This window comes from Cariama cristata, unplaced genomic scaffold (genome assembly GCF_000690535.1).
Source record: "Cariama cristata isolate BGI_N322 unplaced genomic scaffold, ASM69053v1 scaffold3465, whole genome shotgun sequence".
NCBI classification, from domain to species: domain Eukaryota; kingdom Metazoa; phylum Chordata; class Aves; order Cariamiformes; family Cariamidae; genus Cariama; species Cariama cristata.
Genome location: NW_009616781.1, coordinates 8,705 through 23,201, shown reverse-complemented (window position 1 = coordinate 23,201; position 14,497 = coordinate 8,705). Strand labels below are relative to the sequence as shown.

Here is a 14,497-nt window from a genome sequence, read left to right as displayed (position 1 = left end):
GAAGAGCGTGGTTTTGCTGATGTTCTCACTCCACTGAAGGTTTTATGAGTACTCACAGCACCAAAATCACATTAACACTTTGGGGAGCGCTCCTATATTTTCTAAACACTCCTCAATACAACCCTACTGAGATGACATGAAATGGCACTTACTCCTGGTGCTAATGTACACATCAGCCTTTCTGTAAGCTGAAACACTAGTGCTGTGCTGCAGAGTTTCTTTAACAATATCAGTATTTTTTTAACTGCATTTTATTATCGCCTGGCAGGCAGCAGCACTGGAACTACGCCAGTCTTCCTTCAGAAATTTTTCCATTTCAGTTCAATAACCTTCTGAAACAGGATCCTATTCTTACTGATTCTCCTCACTAAATTATCCATTTATTGACAGATTTTTCACTCTTAACATGGCCAAAAACATCCAGACCAGAACCAACATATCCTTCACAATGCTATTAACACTTCACCTGAACAGTATTTGATTCAAGAACCCAGTTAATGTGAGCAAAATGCCTTGGAGCACAGGAGTTCTGTGCATTATCCTAAAGACAATTTTTGGTAGCATGCATAAAACTTTGAATGTAAGCTTCAGATTGTGCTAGGAAGTTATCCAACACTTGTCTAAATTCTAAGCATTCTTGTCTGTATATGCAATCTGTATACAAAATAAAAAGCTAATCAAAAGGGAATTAGAAAATACTCAGGAGAAAATGTTCTAGGCAGTATGCAAAATGAAGAGTGACTTGTCAGGGAAGGAAAAACTGAAGAGGAAATGGGTGAGAGGGGGAAGGGAAAGCAGAGAAGCAGAAAGAACAACATAAATGTGAACAAAAGACAGTAAATAAAGATGACAAAAGGAGAGAACTAGAGCAGGTAAATATTACCATCAGTATGGCAAAAGAAGCTTGAACAGTTGTTTGTATGGGCCAAGAGCTATTCGTCCATTCTCAAATACTGTACAAATAAAGAAACAGGGCTGTCACCCACCTCCCCTGCCCTCTATCAACAGGAACCCAACTGGCACTCCTGCAGAAGAGCAACCCAAGACTGAAAGTGCTGGAAGCTCCAGCCCCTTTCCACCTACATAAAGACATCTATGTTCACTTGCCTTCTGTATTCTTTGACAATACACAGCTTTTCTGTCAAACAAAAACATGATGAAAGCCCTTCGAAGTTGCAAGCTCAAACTTAAATAAAATTCAATGCCAGACTAAGGCCCAACTAGTAAACAGACAAAGGAGAGGCATGTCATTATATTTAAGTGGTGTCAAATCCCATTGTTTTCTCCTACCCCAGATGAAGTTAAATTCTGATAAATTACAAAGCTCACCAAAGAAAGGAAAAGAATATGTCATTCTTTATAGAAAGAAGACAGTAAAATGGCAAGAAAAGAAACTAATTGACAAACAAGGACTGTATAGACTTACAGAGCGAAGACCTGAGGGCTTGATACAAATCTTCTGGAATTCAGCATGAACTTTCGATTGACCTCAGTTTTCTTTCAATATATATATATGTGTGTGTGCGTGTGTGTATATTTTAAATCAAGCCTGTTGAGCATTTTGGTATACAACCAATCCAGAACCAGTCTACAGGCAGAATGTAGAAATGAAGCCTGCAAGGAACTGACCTGCAGGCATAGCAAAAATCTCTCTTATCCCTTCACAAGACATCACTCATGCAGAGTTTTTTCTACGTGCATTTAACTGTCACATGTAAACAGGCTGTTACAACAGAAGTATGCAATGTGACAAAAATGATGAACAGCCTTCTTACCTTTGACCAGACATAAATACAGATACCATACAGTGCTTACGTACTTTACACAAAGGACAAATGCATATTGCAGGTAACTTCTTTAACACCAAAAAAAATCCCCCAAAATACAGTCCATCAAAGTTAAAAGGTACAAAAAAATAATATGCATTATAAAAATGAGAGGCTAAGCTTGGGAAGTTGAAAGAGTTTTACAAGAAAGATCTACAGAGTGGTATATTCCTCCTTCCCAGGTGTTGCAAGTATTTTTCTCTTATAATGCCTCAACTGAGAGCTAAGTATATGCTTCGTTCCCCCTGCCCCACCAAAAAAGCAATCTAAGTAAACACAGATGGGCTGTCTTTAATCCAGATACAGTAGACCTTAAAAAGTACAAGATTTTCGTGCAAAACTTGGCAGATCCTTTCTTAAACAGCTAACTTACTGATATCTGTAAAAGAAGAAATAAATTACTGACCCATTTTCTTTTTTCTCTGCATGCTAGCAATACAGCTTTCAGCTTAACCCACTTCCTAGCATGGACAGTGTTGCAAGAATGTCCCTCAAGCACCGGACCACTCCTTAATTTCTTAAAGAAATTTCCAAATGGGTGTATTATTGCAGCTGGATGAATTGGCTCAAGAAGAATCCAAAATCTTACAGAACAGATAGAGTAAAGACTGTTCTCAAATGTGTGCCGTGCAATAGGAAATGACAAAATACCAGTAGCTGAATAATGTCTTATTTCCTGATGTTAATTTTGAGGTAAGTAGAGTTGTGCTCTTCAAAAATGTGGGGAAAGAGACAAAATATTCAGGCGAACCACTTCTTAAAGAAGATCTAACACAGTTACAGAGACCAGAGATACTGATTTACTCAGACTATCTCAGCATCCCTGCTGGTTGCCTTGTAACTGGAATGAGAACTGCCCTCGTTTTTATAAAATCCTGGGAACAGCACCTTCCTTCAAGAACTTTCTGCTCTTTTCCTCTGTGGGGGGTTGACCTTGGCTGGCCACCAGGTGTCCACCAAGCCGCTCGCTCATTCACCCTCGTCAGCAGGACGAGGGGAGGTAATACAATGGAAAAGCTCGTGGGTCGGGACAAGGACAGGGAAATCACTTAGCAAATACCATCACAGGCAAAACAGACTCGACTTGGGGAAGATTGCTTTAACTTATTGCCAATTAATAGCAGGATAGGATAGTTCAAAACCAAAACCAAAACTAAGACCACCTTGCCCCCACCCCTCCCTTCCTCAAGGCTCAACTTCACTCCTGACTCTTCTACCTCCTCCCTCCGAGCGGTGCAGAGGGACGGGGAATGGGGACTGTGGTCAGCTCATCATGCATCGTCTCTGCTGTTCTTTCCTCCTCATGCTCTTCCCCTGCTCCAGCGTGGGGTACCTCCCACAGGAGATAGTCCTTCACAAACTGCTCCAGCATGGAACCTTTCCACAGGATGCAGTCCTTCAGGAGCAGACTGCTCCAGTGTGGGTCCTCCATGGGCCACAGGTCTTGCCACAAAACCTGCCAGGGGCCTGCTCCAGCCCAGGCTCTCCATGGGCTGCAGCTTTGATCAGGGCACATCCATGTGATCCAGCATAGGGTCCTCCATGGGATGCAGCATGGATATCTGCTCTGATGTGGTCCTCCATGGGCTGCTGGGGGGCAACCTGTGCCACCATGGTCTTCTCCACAGGCTGACGGGGAATCTCTGCTGAGGAGCCTGAAGCACCTCCTACCTCTTCTTCCTCACTGAACTTGGTGTCTGCAGCGTTGTTTCTCTCACAAATTGAATGTCGTTCCTTGGCTGCTGCTTGCACTGTACAATTTTGGTTTTATGGTCCTGTGCCTGCAACATACAACGTACGGGCAGACTTTCCTCTGCACTCGTACAGAGATAAGTGGAGTCGGTGTACTGGAAGGTGTGTTGCACACTGCTTGTGCAGTGGAAACACACAACTCGTTTTGATACAGGAAGGTCTGGCACATCCATCAGAACGCTGATTCTTCCAGATCTGTATTTGTATTGCCAAACACCATTAAAAATAAATAATATCACAGGACAGCATGCTGTTCCTGGACAAGAACATCAGGAACAGTGTATTCAAGATTGCTTTGTCTCTCAGTACTTAACAGATACAGAAGGGCAAGTAAATTGTTTTACTCCCACCACAAAGTTTAGTAAACATGCTTTGTTGTTGAGTCCTGCATTATTAATTTCTCTTTGACCCTACCTTGCAAGTAAATTGTTTTACTCCCACCACAAAGCTTAGTAAACATGCTTTATTGTTGAGTCCTACATTATTAATTTCTCTTTGACCCTACCTCAGATTTTGTGTTCTTCATTTAGTAGATTTTCACTTACATACCTTTTGACATATGCTAAATAATTATCCTTTTTATTCTACAGTTGTGCTATAATTCCCATTTTACAAATGCAGAAACTAAAGCCAGGTTTTGAGAAACTGGCTTTATTTAAACTAGAGGGAATTCACCTCCAATCTGGGCTTTGAATGTGCAGTTACGATTTCAGTTTTGTAGTTAGTTCCCCAATTACAAAGCCTAATTACAAAACTAATAAGTGTTTTTTCAAGGACCATGTAAGTGGAGCGGTCTGTTTAGTTGCAGGTAACTGTCTGGGAAACAGATTTCCAGCAGAGGCATGCTATTCACCAGAGATGAAAAACATCATTTGGGCTAATTTTACAGGGAAGCAATACATGAACTGTAAAAAATTAGCTTGAGTTGAGTGTAGCGGAAAGGATGAATAATGAATTTAATTCCAGTGAAATGGCTTAGAACATTATTTGGTCCTAGTGGCCTAGATTATCTCACAGAGGCCAACAGAGCGCAGTTTGTGGGCCCCAAAGGTTGACACTGAAGTCTGCTGGATCAGTAAACGTGGAAGGCCAGAGGAGCAACTGTGCATGGTTGACATACATCTGAATAAAACAGAGCAGAAATTAAAGCGGATGTATTGGGTTTGTGTGGCAGAGTTTGGGAGTGGGGGGCTGCAGGGGTGGCTTCTGTGAGAAGACAACCAGGAGCTGCCCTCATGTCAGACAGAGCCAATTCCAGCTGGCTCCAAGATGGACCCGTTGCTGGCTAAACCTCAGTCCATCAGCAGTGTTTGTGGCACCTCTGTGAAAACATAAGGAGCAGTAAAAAACACTGTGCAGGAGCTGTGAGGGAGGAGTGAGAAAAAACAGGTACTAGAAGACAAAATCAAGTGAAGGTGGCAGGAGGCCCGCATGATGAACAAAGAGCTCCAAAACATAAAAAAGAAGCATACACGAGGTGGAAGCAGAGGAAGGTCACCCAGCAGCAATGTGGAGACACTGCCCAAGTGTGCAGAGGTGGAGTTAGGAAAGGCGAAGCTCACTTGGTGCTGAACCAGGTGAGGGACATGAAGGGCAACAAGAAGGGCTTCTCAATGCTTCCCCCTGTACTCGGCACTGGTGAGGCCGCATCTCAAGTCCTGTGTTCAGTTTTGGGCCCCTCACTACAAGAAAGACCTTGAGGTGCTGGAGCGAGTCCAGAGAAGGGCAACGTAGGCGGTGCAGGGTCCGGTGCACAAGTCTGATGGGGAGCGGCTGAGGGAGCTGGGGGTGTTTAGTCTGGAGAAAAGGAGGCTGAGGGGAGACCTGATCGCTCTCTACAACTACCTGAAAGGAGGTTGTAGCGAGGTGGGGGTCAGTCTCTTCTCCCAAGTAATGAGCGACAGGACAAGAGGAAATGGCCTCAAGTTGCACCAGGGAAGGTTTAGATTGGATATTAGGAAAAATTTCTTCACTGAAAGGGTTGTCAAGCATTGGAACAGGCTGCCCAGGGAAGTGGTGGAGTCACCATCCCTGGAGGTATTTAAAAGACCTGTAGATGTGGTGCTTAGGGACATTGTTTAGTGATGGTCTTGGCCATACTAGGTTTATGGTTGGACTTGACGATCATAAAGGTCCTTTCCAACCTAAAAGATTCTATGATTCTATGCACATGCGGAGCAAAAAGAAAACTAGGGAAAACAGAGGCCCACTGTTGAGTAGGGCAGAGCATGAGGTGACAAGGGGCATCAAAAAGGCCAAGGTACTCAATGCCTTCTTTCCCTCCATCTTCACTGGTAATATTTGCCAAATCATAGGTCCCTGATACCACTGGGAAAGCCTGGAGCAACGAAGAGTTACCCTCTGTGGAAGAGGATGAGATAAGGGAACATTTAAACAAACACAAGTCCGTGGACCCTAATGGGATGCATTCATGAATGCTAAGAGAAGCTGGCCAATGTCACTGTGAGGCTACTCCATAACACGTGAAAGGTTATGGTGATCAGATGTTCCTTATGATGGGAAAAAAGCAAATATTGTTCGTGTCTTCAAAAAGGGCAAGGAGGAAGAGGATCAAGGAAGGCCAGTCAGCCACACCTCACTCTCTGGGAAGGTAATAAGCAAATAATTCTGGAAACCATTTCCAAACGTAACAAGGACAAGGAGATAACTGATAGTAGTCAACATGAATTTACAAAGGGGAAAATCACGCCTGATTAACCTGCTAGCCTTCTATAAGACAACTGGCTTGGTAGATGAGGGGAGGGCAGTCGATGTTGTTTACTTTGATTATAGCAAGGCTTTTGAAACTCTCTCCCATAACACCCTCACAGACAGAGGAAATACGATTTAGATTAATGGACAGTGAGGTAGACTGAACTGCTTGAAACAAAGTTGACGGAGTCAGTTGGCTGAACTGCCTGGATCAATGGGTTGGGATCCACGGCAGGAAGCCCAGCTGGAGGCTCATCACTAGCAGTGTCCCCTCTAGGGTCAGTACTGAGGTAAGTCGTGTTTAACATCTTCATTACTGACCTGGATGCTGGGACAGAGTGCACCCTCAGCAAGTCGGCAAACAACACAAAACTGAAAGGAACATTCATGCACCAGATGGTTGTGCTGCCATTTAGTGAGACCTCCACAGGCTGGAGAAATGGGCTGACAGGAACCCACCAAAATTCAACAAAAGCCTGCACCTAGGGAGGAATAATCCCATGCACCAGTACAGGCTGAGGGTTGACCAGCTTGGCAGAAAGGGACCTGGAGGTCCTGATGGACAAGTTGAATGCAAGCAATGTGCCCTTGCAGCAAAGACAACCAAAAGCCTCCTGCATTAGGAAGTGGATTGCCAGCAACTTGAGAGAGGTGATCCTTTCCCTCTCTCAGCTCTGGTGAGACACACCAGGAGTGCTGTGTCCAGCGCTGGGCTTCTCAGTTAGAGAGACACTGAAGCAAATCCAGTGAAGCTCCATGAAGATGATTATGGGACTGGAGCATCTGATATAAGAGGAGAAACTGAGACAACCAGGACTGTTTAGCTGGGAAAATGCTCATGGTCCATCTTATCAATGTGCAGAAATACTTGATGGAGGCAGTAAAGAAGACAGAACCAGATACTTCTAAGCAGTGCCCAGTGAAAGGACAAGAGGCAACGGGCAAAAACTGAAACACAGGAATTTACATTTAAACATAAGAAAAACTTATTTTCGCTGTAAGGGAGATTGAACCCTGGAACAAGTTGCCCAGAGAGGCTGTGGAATCTCCATCCTTGGAGATACTCAAAACCTAACTGCACAAGGTCCTGAGCAGCCTGCTCAGCTTGACTCTGCTTTGTGCAGGGGGGTTGGACTACACAGTCTCCAGAATCCCCTTTCAATCTCAGCTAGTGTGTTAAAAGGCCTTAAAAAGTTATTTTCTTTCAGTGGACTCCCTTCTGACATTTTTCACAGCTGTTTAATTCAGGTGCCTATTAGTCTAGGCTTGCAAGTGATTTATCTGTGGTCCTCTCAGCCACCTCCCACTCAGATTTGCACTAAAAATCCACAGTCCTTCCTCTTTATCAAAGTTGCCCCCAGACTTGGGAGACTTCAGAGACTCTTTAACTTTTCATGTATGCTACGCAAAGGACAAATACTTTTCAATTTCACAGAAAACATTCGGACATCTGGCTCAGAAAGGTATTTCAGTATAGAAATAATCCCCGTGACTTCTCTCCTTAAATTTAGCAATGAGCTTTAGTACTTGGCAGAAATGGACTTTAAACATACAAGGACCAAACTAGCACATGCTGTGGTCCTTGAACACTGCCCAAAACCAGCCTAAGCACTAGGAGTCAACAGGGCTCACAATCCCTTTCAGGGTCAGACTTTCACCCCCAAATACCACACCTACAGGTTGACAGATATGTACGGTACATATATACCATACATATAGATATGGTATAAATATATATACACACTCACACCCCCAATCCCACATATATATATATACATACACACACATATATATGGTATAAATATATATACACCCCCCCCAATCCCATATGTATACACACATATATACATACACACACACATATATACGCTCCTCAGAAGAGCACAGAAAGATACTACACTTAGATCAAATTAGGCACAGAGTGCCTTAGGAACACTGAGTCAGACCAGTATTAGTAAGCCACAGAAACATTTCCAAATTAGAGAAATTTGAAGCTGATGACATAGCTGAGGGCTCAAGTCAAGGGGAGTCCTGCCTCTGAACACAACAGTGGTTTCATTTCTTAGTCTCTACGCTCTCCAACTAGCCACAGTAAGAGGTATGGCAAAGCAGCACCACAATCAACTACTGGGGAAGAACGCAACTAAAAATCACAGCAGGGACTTGCTGGTATACTCAAATATGGAAACCAAGGCCATTCAGGATCAATGTACTATATAGATCTTGAATGACTATCTTTTTGGTTGAAAAAAGCCACAGACAAAACTGTCATACAAGAAAAACCCAGATAACATTTATCATCACAAAACAACTGCCGTGTAGAATGTCATTACTTTTACTATAGAAGGTGAGATAAACTTTATCCTGCTATCAAATGGTAAGTATTTATAGCTCTCCATAACGATTTACTAGGAAAAAATACTGTGAAATCAAATTAATAGTAGAAGTTGCAAACCTTTAAGCCTTTCAACATCTGATATACCAGGAACTGGATTCGGTCTTCAGTTAGTTTCTCATGCTTCATTATCTTACTCAAGTCTGTTCCCATAAATGGCATGACAAGGTAGCTTAAAGGAAAGAAAAAAGGACCGAATAACTTTCATTTGTCAAATTGAAACATGGTTGTATGTTACAGTTCAGTGATAATATTAAATTATAGACCATTCCATTTACAAAACATTCCATTATCATCCCCCTGCCCTCCCAGTTTCCCTGTTTTTATCTATTTTGATCATCATAAAGAGGTATTGCCCAACCCTGCCACTGATTATGGAAAGTTGCTAGTTATCAGAAGAGTGCAGATTCTGAACTAGTTAGAAAGAAACTAAACAAGAGACCTGTAATATTTCAAAGACACCTACACAGAAAACTAAGACATTCATGCAATGCTGTCTACCTCACAATCATGATCATAGTGTTGAACTAGCAGCAACCAAACTGCCTAGATGGTTCATTCAAATAGACAAGGTCAGATATAACAGAAATAGAGTTGATCAAACTAGGAGGCCACAATAACTTCCACTAATTTTCATATGTCATCATAAACTGGGCTCTTCAGTACTTAGTACTGGTAAGGGATACCAGCAACAGGAAGCTTGAGAATGCCAAGCTGGTATTTCAAGGCCAATCTTCGCTTAAGTTCCAAAACTGTTCTTGGCATTGCTCGTTGTAAATCATCCTTCAAAGTCTATCCTTAAAGTCAGGCCTGAACACAGACACAGCCAGTCATGTCTGGCACCTGAGGATAAAGTCATCAATTTTCCTCTTATGAAGATCAGCAGATGCATTTTCATGAAAGGAAGAATTAGATGTGATCATTGTTTCATAGCTACAAATGCTATTATTTAGACTTAAATGGGCTTCTTCTGGTTAAAATAAGCAAATTATAATTCTGCTGATTTCTACTGTTAAACCTGTATAAAAACTTAATTTGTTCTATTAGAATTGTAACTATAAACAAAATAGAAATTGAATATAAAGTCATAAGGGCGATGGGACACTAATTTAGTCTCTAGGAGTTACAGGTAGTATCTTCAACATGTCTGAGGTACCAAACATTTTTTTCCCATGACTTTGGGGATCAGGAATCAGGCTCCCAGTTCCAGCATTCACAGATAAATCCGCTACCCTTTGGATACAAAAGATGAGCAATTTAATTCTGTAACTATGTAAGGACAGAGCAGATATGGAGAAGAGCACGACATTTCTCATCTCTCCCCAGTATAACACACAAAACGTTTCTCATCAACAGACCAAGTGGCTTAGAAATGGAGTTTAACTTCTTTGTTGATGTTCCTGACTGTTGAAAGCACATTAAGTTTTCCATCCCCCCCGCCCTAACTTATTAAATACATTTTCCCAGAGGTCATGAATATTTGGAACGAGCCATAAAAAAGCCTTTAGTGACTGTTCTAGAAAAAAAACACAGGTAGGAAGAGGTGGGGCAAGAGAAACAGAGAAATACCTATAGATCTTTTGCTACTGGTAGTGACCTTCAAGCATTCATTAGGATTTTGCTTGCCTGCCATCATGTACAAATGCGAAGGCTCTGGATGGATAGTGATTTATGTGAACAGACAAAGTTCAAAACAATATATAACTATTAAGCACTGTAAAGAACTGGATGAGGAGGACAAATAAGACTACATTTTTACATATGCACAATTAGCTGAGTTTACAAATTGATGACTTCAAATCTCTTACAGTCAAATAGGGAGAGGTCTAGGTGGGTGAAGAAACAAACAAAATCTAATAGAGGAAAATCCCACTTCTACCTGAATTTGAAAATCCAAACTTTAGTAATAATTTATGAGCAACACATTTGGCATCAGGTGTACGGTTGGACTTGATGATCTTTGAGGTCTCTTCCAACCATAATGATTCTATGATTCTATGATTCTATGATTGGAACAGGACAACAATGGGATCAAACACTACAAGCTTACTTTTAACACTTCATCCACTACTTAAAACTTTGCGAACTTATTTTTGGTATTAAAAATCTATTTACAATCCACAGTTGGAGTCCTCAAATAATCTGAGGAGGTTAGGCTACCAATTAATAATTCACTTCAATGAGAACTTGATGCTTAATGCATTTAAGTTCTTTGCAAATTCCAGTTAAAACCCCAAATTCTTACAAAATGAGAAGAAGCAACCCGCTCTGGCATGGACAATGCAAGAAACAGAGATGAAGGGGGTGAAAAGCAGCTGGTAGAACAGGACTTAAATTGGTAAAGATTTATGCATTTCTGATTTTGTACACCATTTCAGTCAGCTGAACTTCTAAAACTGAAGGAAGTTCAACACAAGCATGAGCAGGGAAAGGACTGTTCCTTCAAAAAGTAGACAGGACTTTGTTTCAATCTTGGTTAATACATGGACTGGCAGACTAGAGGAGCAAGAGAGCAGAGCAGCAGGTTGAATAGGAGCATGCTCCCCTCTAGACAGGAGGGCGAGAAGTCAGCTGAGAAACCCCAGTGTCAGACAAGACCAATCTTAGTGACTGGCTCTGGGGAAACCACCCACCTCACTTTGCTGCTTCTAGCCACCTGAATCTGATCTTCATATCATAGGCCACAGACAACATCTCATGACTAGTCAGCAAAAAGAATGAGCCATTTGACCTTAATTCACAAAAGCTGTTTCTCCACTTTTGTTTTAAATGTACACACATCTACCTCTGCTCATCTCTAACACTGGATGGATAAACTTGAAGGATGATTTTAGGGTCCCACTTAAAACAATACCTTGAATGCTAATTATATACACGTGCATTCTATTACATATGCTATATAAAATGCTAGCACAATAGGCAATATGGACAACATCCTTTTTGTCTCAATGATCATTTTGGCCCAAATGATCAATATGGACACATGGTCCACATTTTCTGTACTTCATTTTCTACATTTTCCTGTCAGATAGCTTTCTTTGTTAACATATAAATATGTAAGGTTGTTTTTGAAACATAGCTGCATTAGATGAAATCCAGAACAGTTCTACGAATGTAACACGAAATGTACATTAAGCCCAACAGGACTTCTGACCACTGTTTCCCTAGTGACTCTAATTCAAATTGCAGTAGGATCCACAGGCAAAACAGCAGACACGCCAAGTATCTTGTGTCTGAGATGCCGCCAAAAGGTCAGGGAGATGTACATGTCTGGTGCTAGAAACGATCTATATCATGTGCCGTTTCGACCACTGGACTGGGAAACCAGTAAGGGAGTACAACAGACCACAGCGCAGATAATCACTAAAAAATTCAGCAGAATCAGAGTTTTTAATTAATCCTTGAGTTAGAACGGATCACACTGAGACGTGTCATTTTCAGCCTACTTGTTTGGGTTAAGAATTGTCCTATTGTTTGGGCAACCTGGGCCTTAGGGTAAGAAATCAGTACTTGAAAGGTAGATTAGGGAATCCACCAAACTGCCATTTAATAAGGGCTGAAAGAAGTACACACCTTATAAGATAGGTAACTGGTTCTAACGACAATCTGAAAACCTCAGTCTACCAATTTTGAAGTTGCACATGAGAGTTATATTAAGATGAAATTCAGAAAAAAAAAAAAATCCATGCTGCAACAATTTTGGAATTCTCCATTTAAAAAAGCAACAACGCTGCCTCCCGCACAAGCAACGATGCCCTGCTCGCAAACACAAAACAATTCAGAACTTACAAGTCATTAAACTTCTCCAGTGTTACGTCTGGTGTGAACACATCCAATATTCCAATCACCTAAAAATAAGAGAGGGGGAAGAGGAAAAAAAAAAACACATAGATTAATACTGATTTAACACAAAAAAAATCCCAAACTGCATAAGTGAAAAAATATAATCAAAAACATTTCCATAGTGAGACATTAGCTACAGGCAGAAAGAATACCTAAAGTAGTGCCTAGCAACACCAGGATTTGTTATGTGTTAAATTTTATAACCCTGAGGGCTGTTTGACCTGGTGATAAAAAAAAATTGTAAAAATGCCTTTACTTGAACAAAAAGTTCAGAGGCTAACAGTTTTATGTAAGAGGAGAGAGCGTCTTTTAACTTTAACCACTGAAATGTCAAAAATAAACCAGACAAATTAGTTTATAACCTGAAACAGTCGTAAGTGCTATTCCCCTAGCTAGGCCTGCTGCTTACCAATGAAGAACACTTTTAAGCGTCTTCTAGTTTCAGTAACAGGGTAATTTAGGTACATAGACTACAATATCCAATTGGGAGTATGGAGAAGAAACTAGAACTAAACTGTTTTTATAGAGAGTAAATTATCAAGAGCTTAATATGATTTATTATGACTTATACCTTAGGCTCTCCTTAAGAGTACTTTTTGTAAACCAAAAGCATTCTATCACTCAACAGAGAAATAACAATCCAGTAAAACAGATTTCCCACCACAGCTTTTCCTACTAGTATGGTTTTCAGCAGAACTATACCAATGGACTAGTTGCATTATGGAAACTGCCAAGGCTTCTCTCAAGCCCATTAAACACCAGAAAATTAAATATACGGAACTCAATGCTCCAAAAGATGTAGCTGGAATTGTCTAAAACCAGATGACAGCTTGGATGCTGCTTAATCCAGGTAGTACCTAAATAGCACAGGCTTTTAGGAGTTGCTTCTTTTCTACTTCTACTACTAGACCATTTCTGTCTGCTCAGAGTGAAGCTTCCCAAGCCCTGGACTGTTTGTGGTGTTTCCCAGGAGCAGGCTGCTGGGTCAATAGGGGTGTGTTGTGGTTCGCTGGAAAGCAAGCTAAAAGACTAATAACCTTTATAATCTTGTTCAGACCTGTCTCCATGGCCATACAGTTTAGGGACATCAGCTTATACATCAAACTAAAACTGTATAAAATTAGAAACTTCAAGAAAGAAAATGAGGCTAATGGCATATTATGTTATCTGATATTACCATCAAAGTACTGCAAAATCGACTTTGATAACAATGAAGATAGATTTTGGACATGAGTCCTATTTCTTAATTGTTCCCCAAAACAAGTATCTTTTAAAAAAGTAAAGTGAAAGTGAAGAGAAGCGAGAGCAGAAATGAAGGAAAAAAAATGCAAGAAAAGAAGACGACTTCCTTTATTTAAAGCTTTAAATAAAAATCTCCAACTGTGATGAAATTCTTACTGCATGTCTTTTTAGCCTTTCCACATCCAGGGCAAACTACTCCAGTTAGCCTGGGTATTATCAAAATGTCATAATGACGAACAAGATAGAAAAACTAATAAAGATGAAGGCAGAAAATTACAACTCTCTTTCTTTGTAGCCACACTTATCTTTGGAAAAAAAAAAATATCACTAATAATATTTTCCTGAGGACTGTTATATGAAGCTAATTAAATAAGAGTAATGTAACTACCATAAATCAATAATTAAATCCACAGAGTATGTGGTTATTATTTGAAGTAATACCTTCAGTGCTAACATTACAGCAAGGAATTATATTTTTAGTTTTTTCACATGAGAGTTTTACATAAGGTTTTCTATTTCTATGTGGAGGCAGGGAGAGAAAGGGAGGACAGCAGGATTAGGAAGATGTACATGACAACAATGGAGCATAATGCAGCTCTACGGGCATTTCCTAAGGCAGCATATGTACACACACACACAGAGCATACACGGCCAGAAAAGTTGTGTGCTCTCCATAGATTTCAGCATTAAAAAGAAGGAAGTTAACATTTTAGCTGTAATCTTATCC

General features: G+C 40.8%; 1 protein-coding gene across 1 annotated transcript in view; it reads right to left on the bottom strand.

The window, feature by feature from the left end:
- Positions 1-14,497, bottom strand: part of MAPK12 (mitogen-activated protein kinase 12) — a gene marked incomplete at its 5' end in the record, with an annotated part of 38,452 nt that overhangs the window by 15,585 nt on the left and 8,370 nt on the right. Inside the window, 2 exons of the mRNA XM_009700283.1 lie at positions 8,746-8,857; positions 12,475-12,533. Of these exons, the coding sequence (XP_009698585.1) occupies positions 8,746-8,857; positions 12,475-12,533 (171 nt within the window). The remainder of the gene's footprint in view (positions 1-8,745; positions 8,858-12,474; positions 12,534-14,497) is intronic.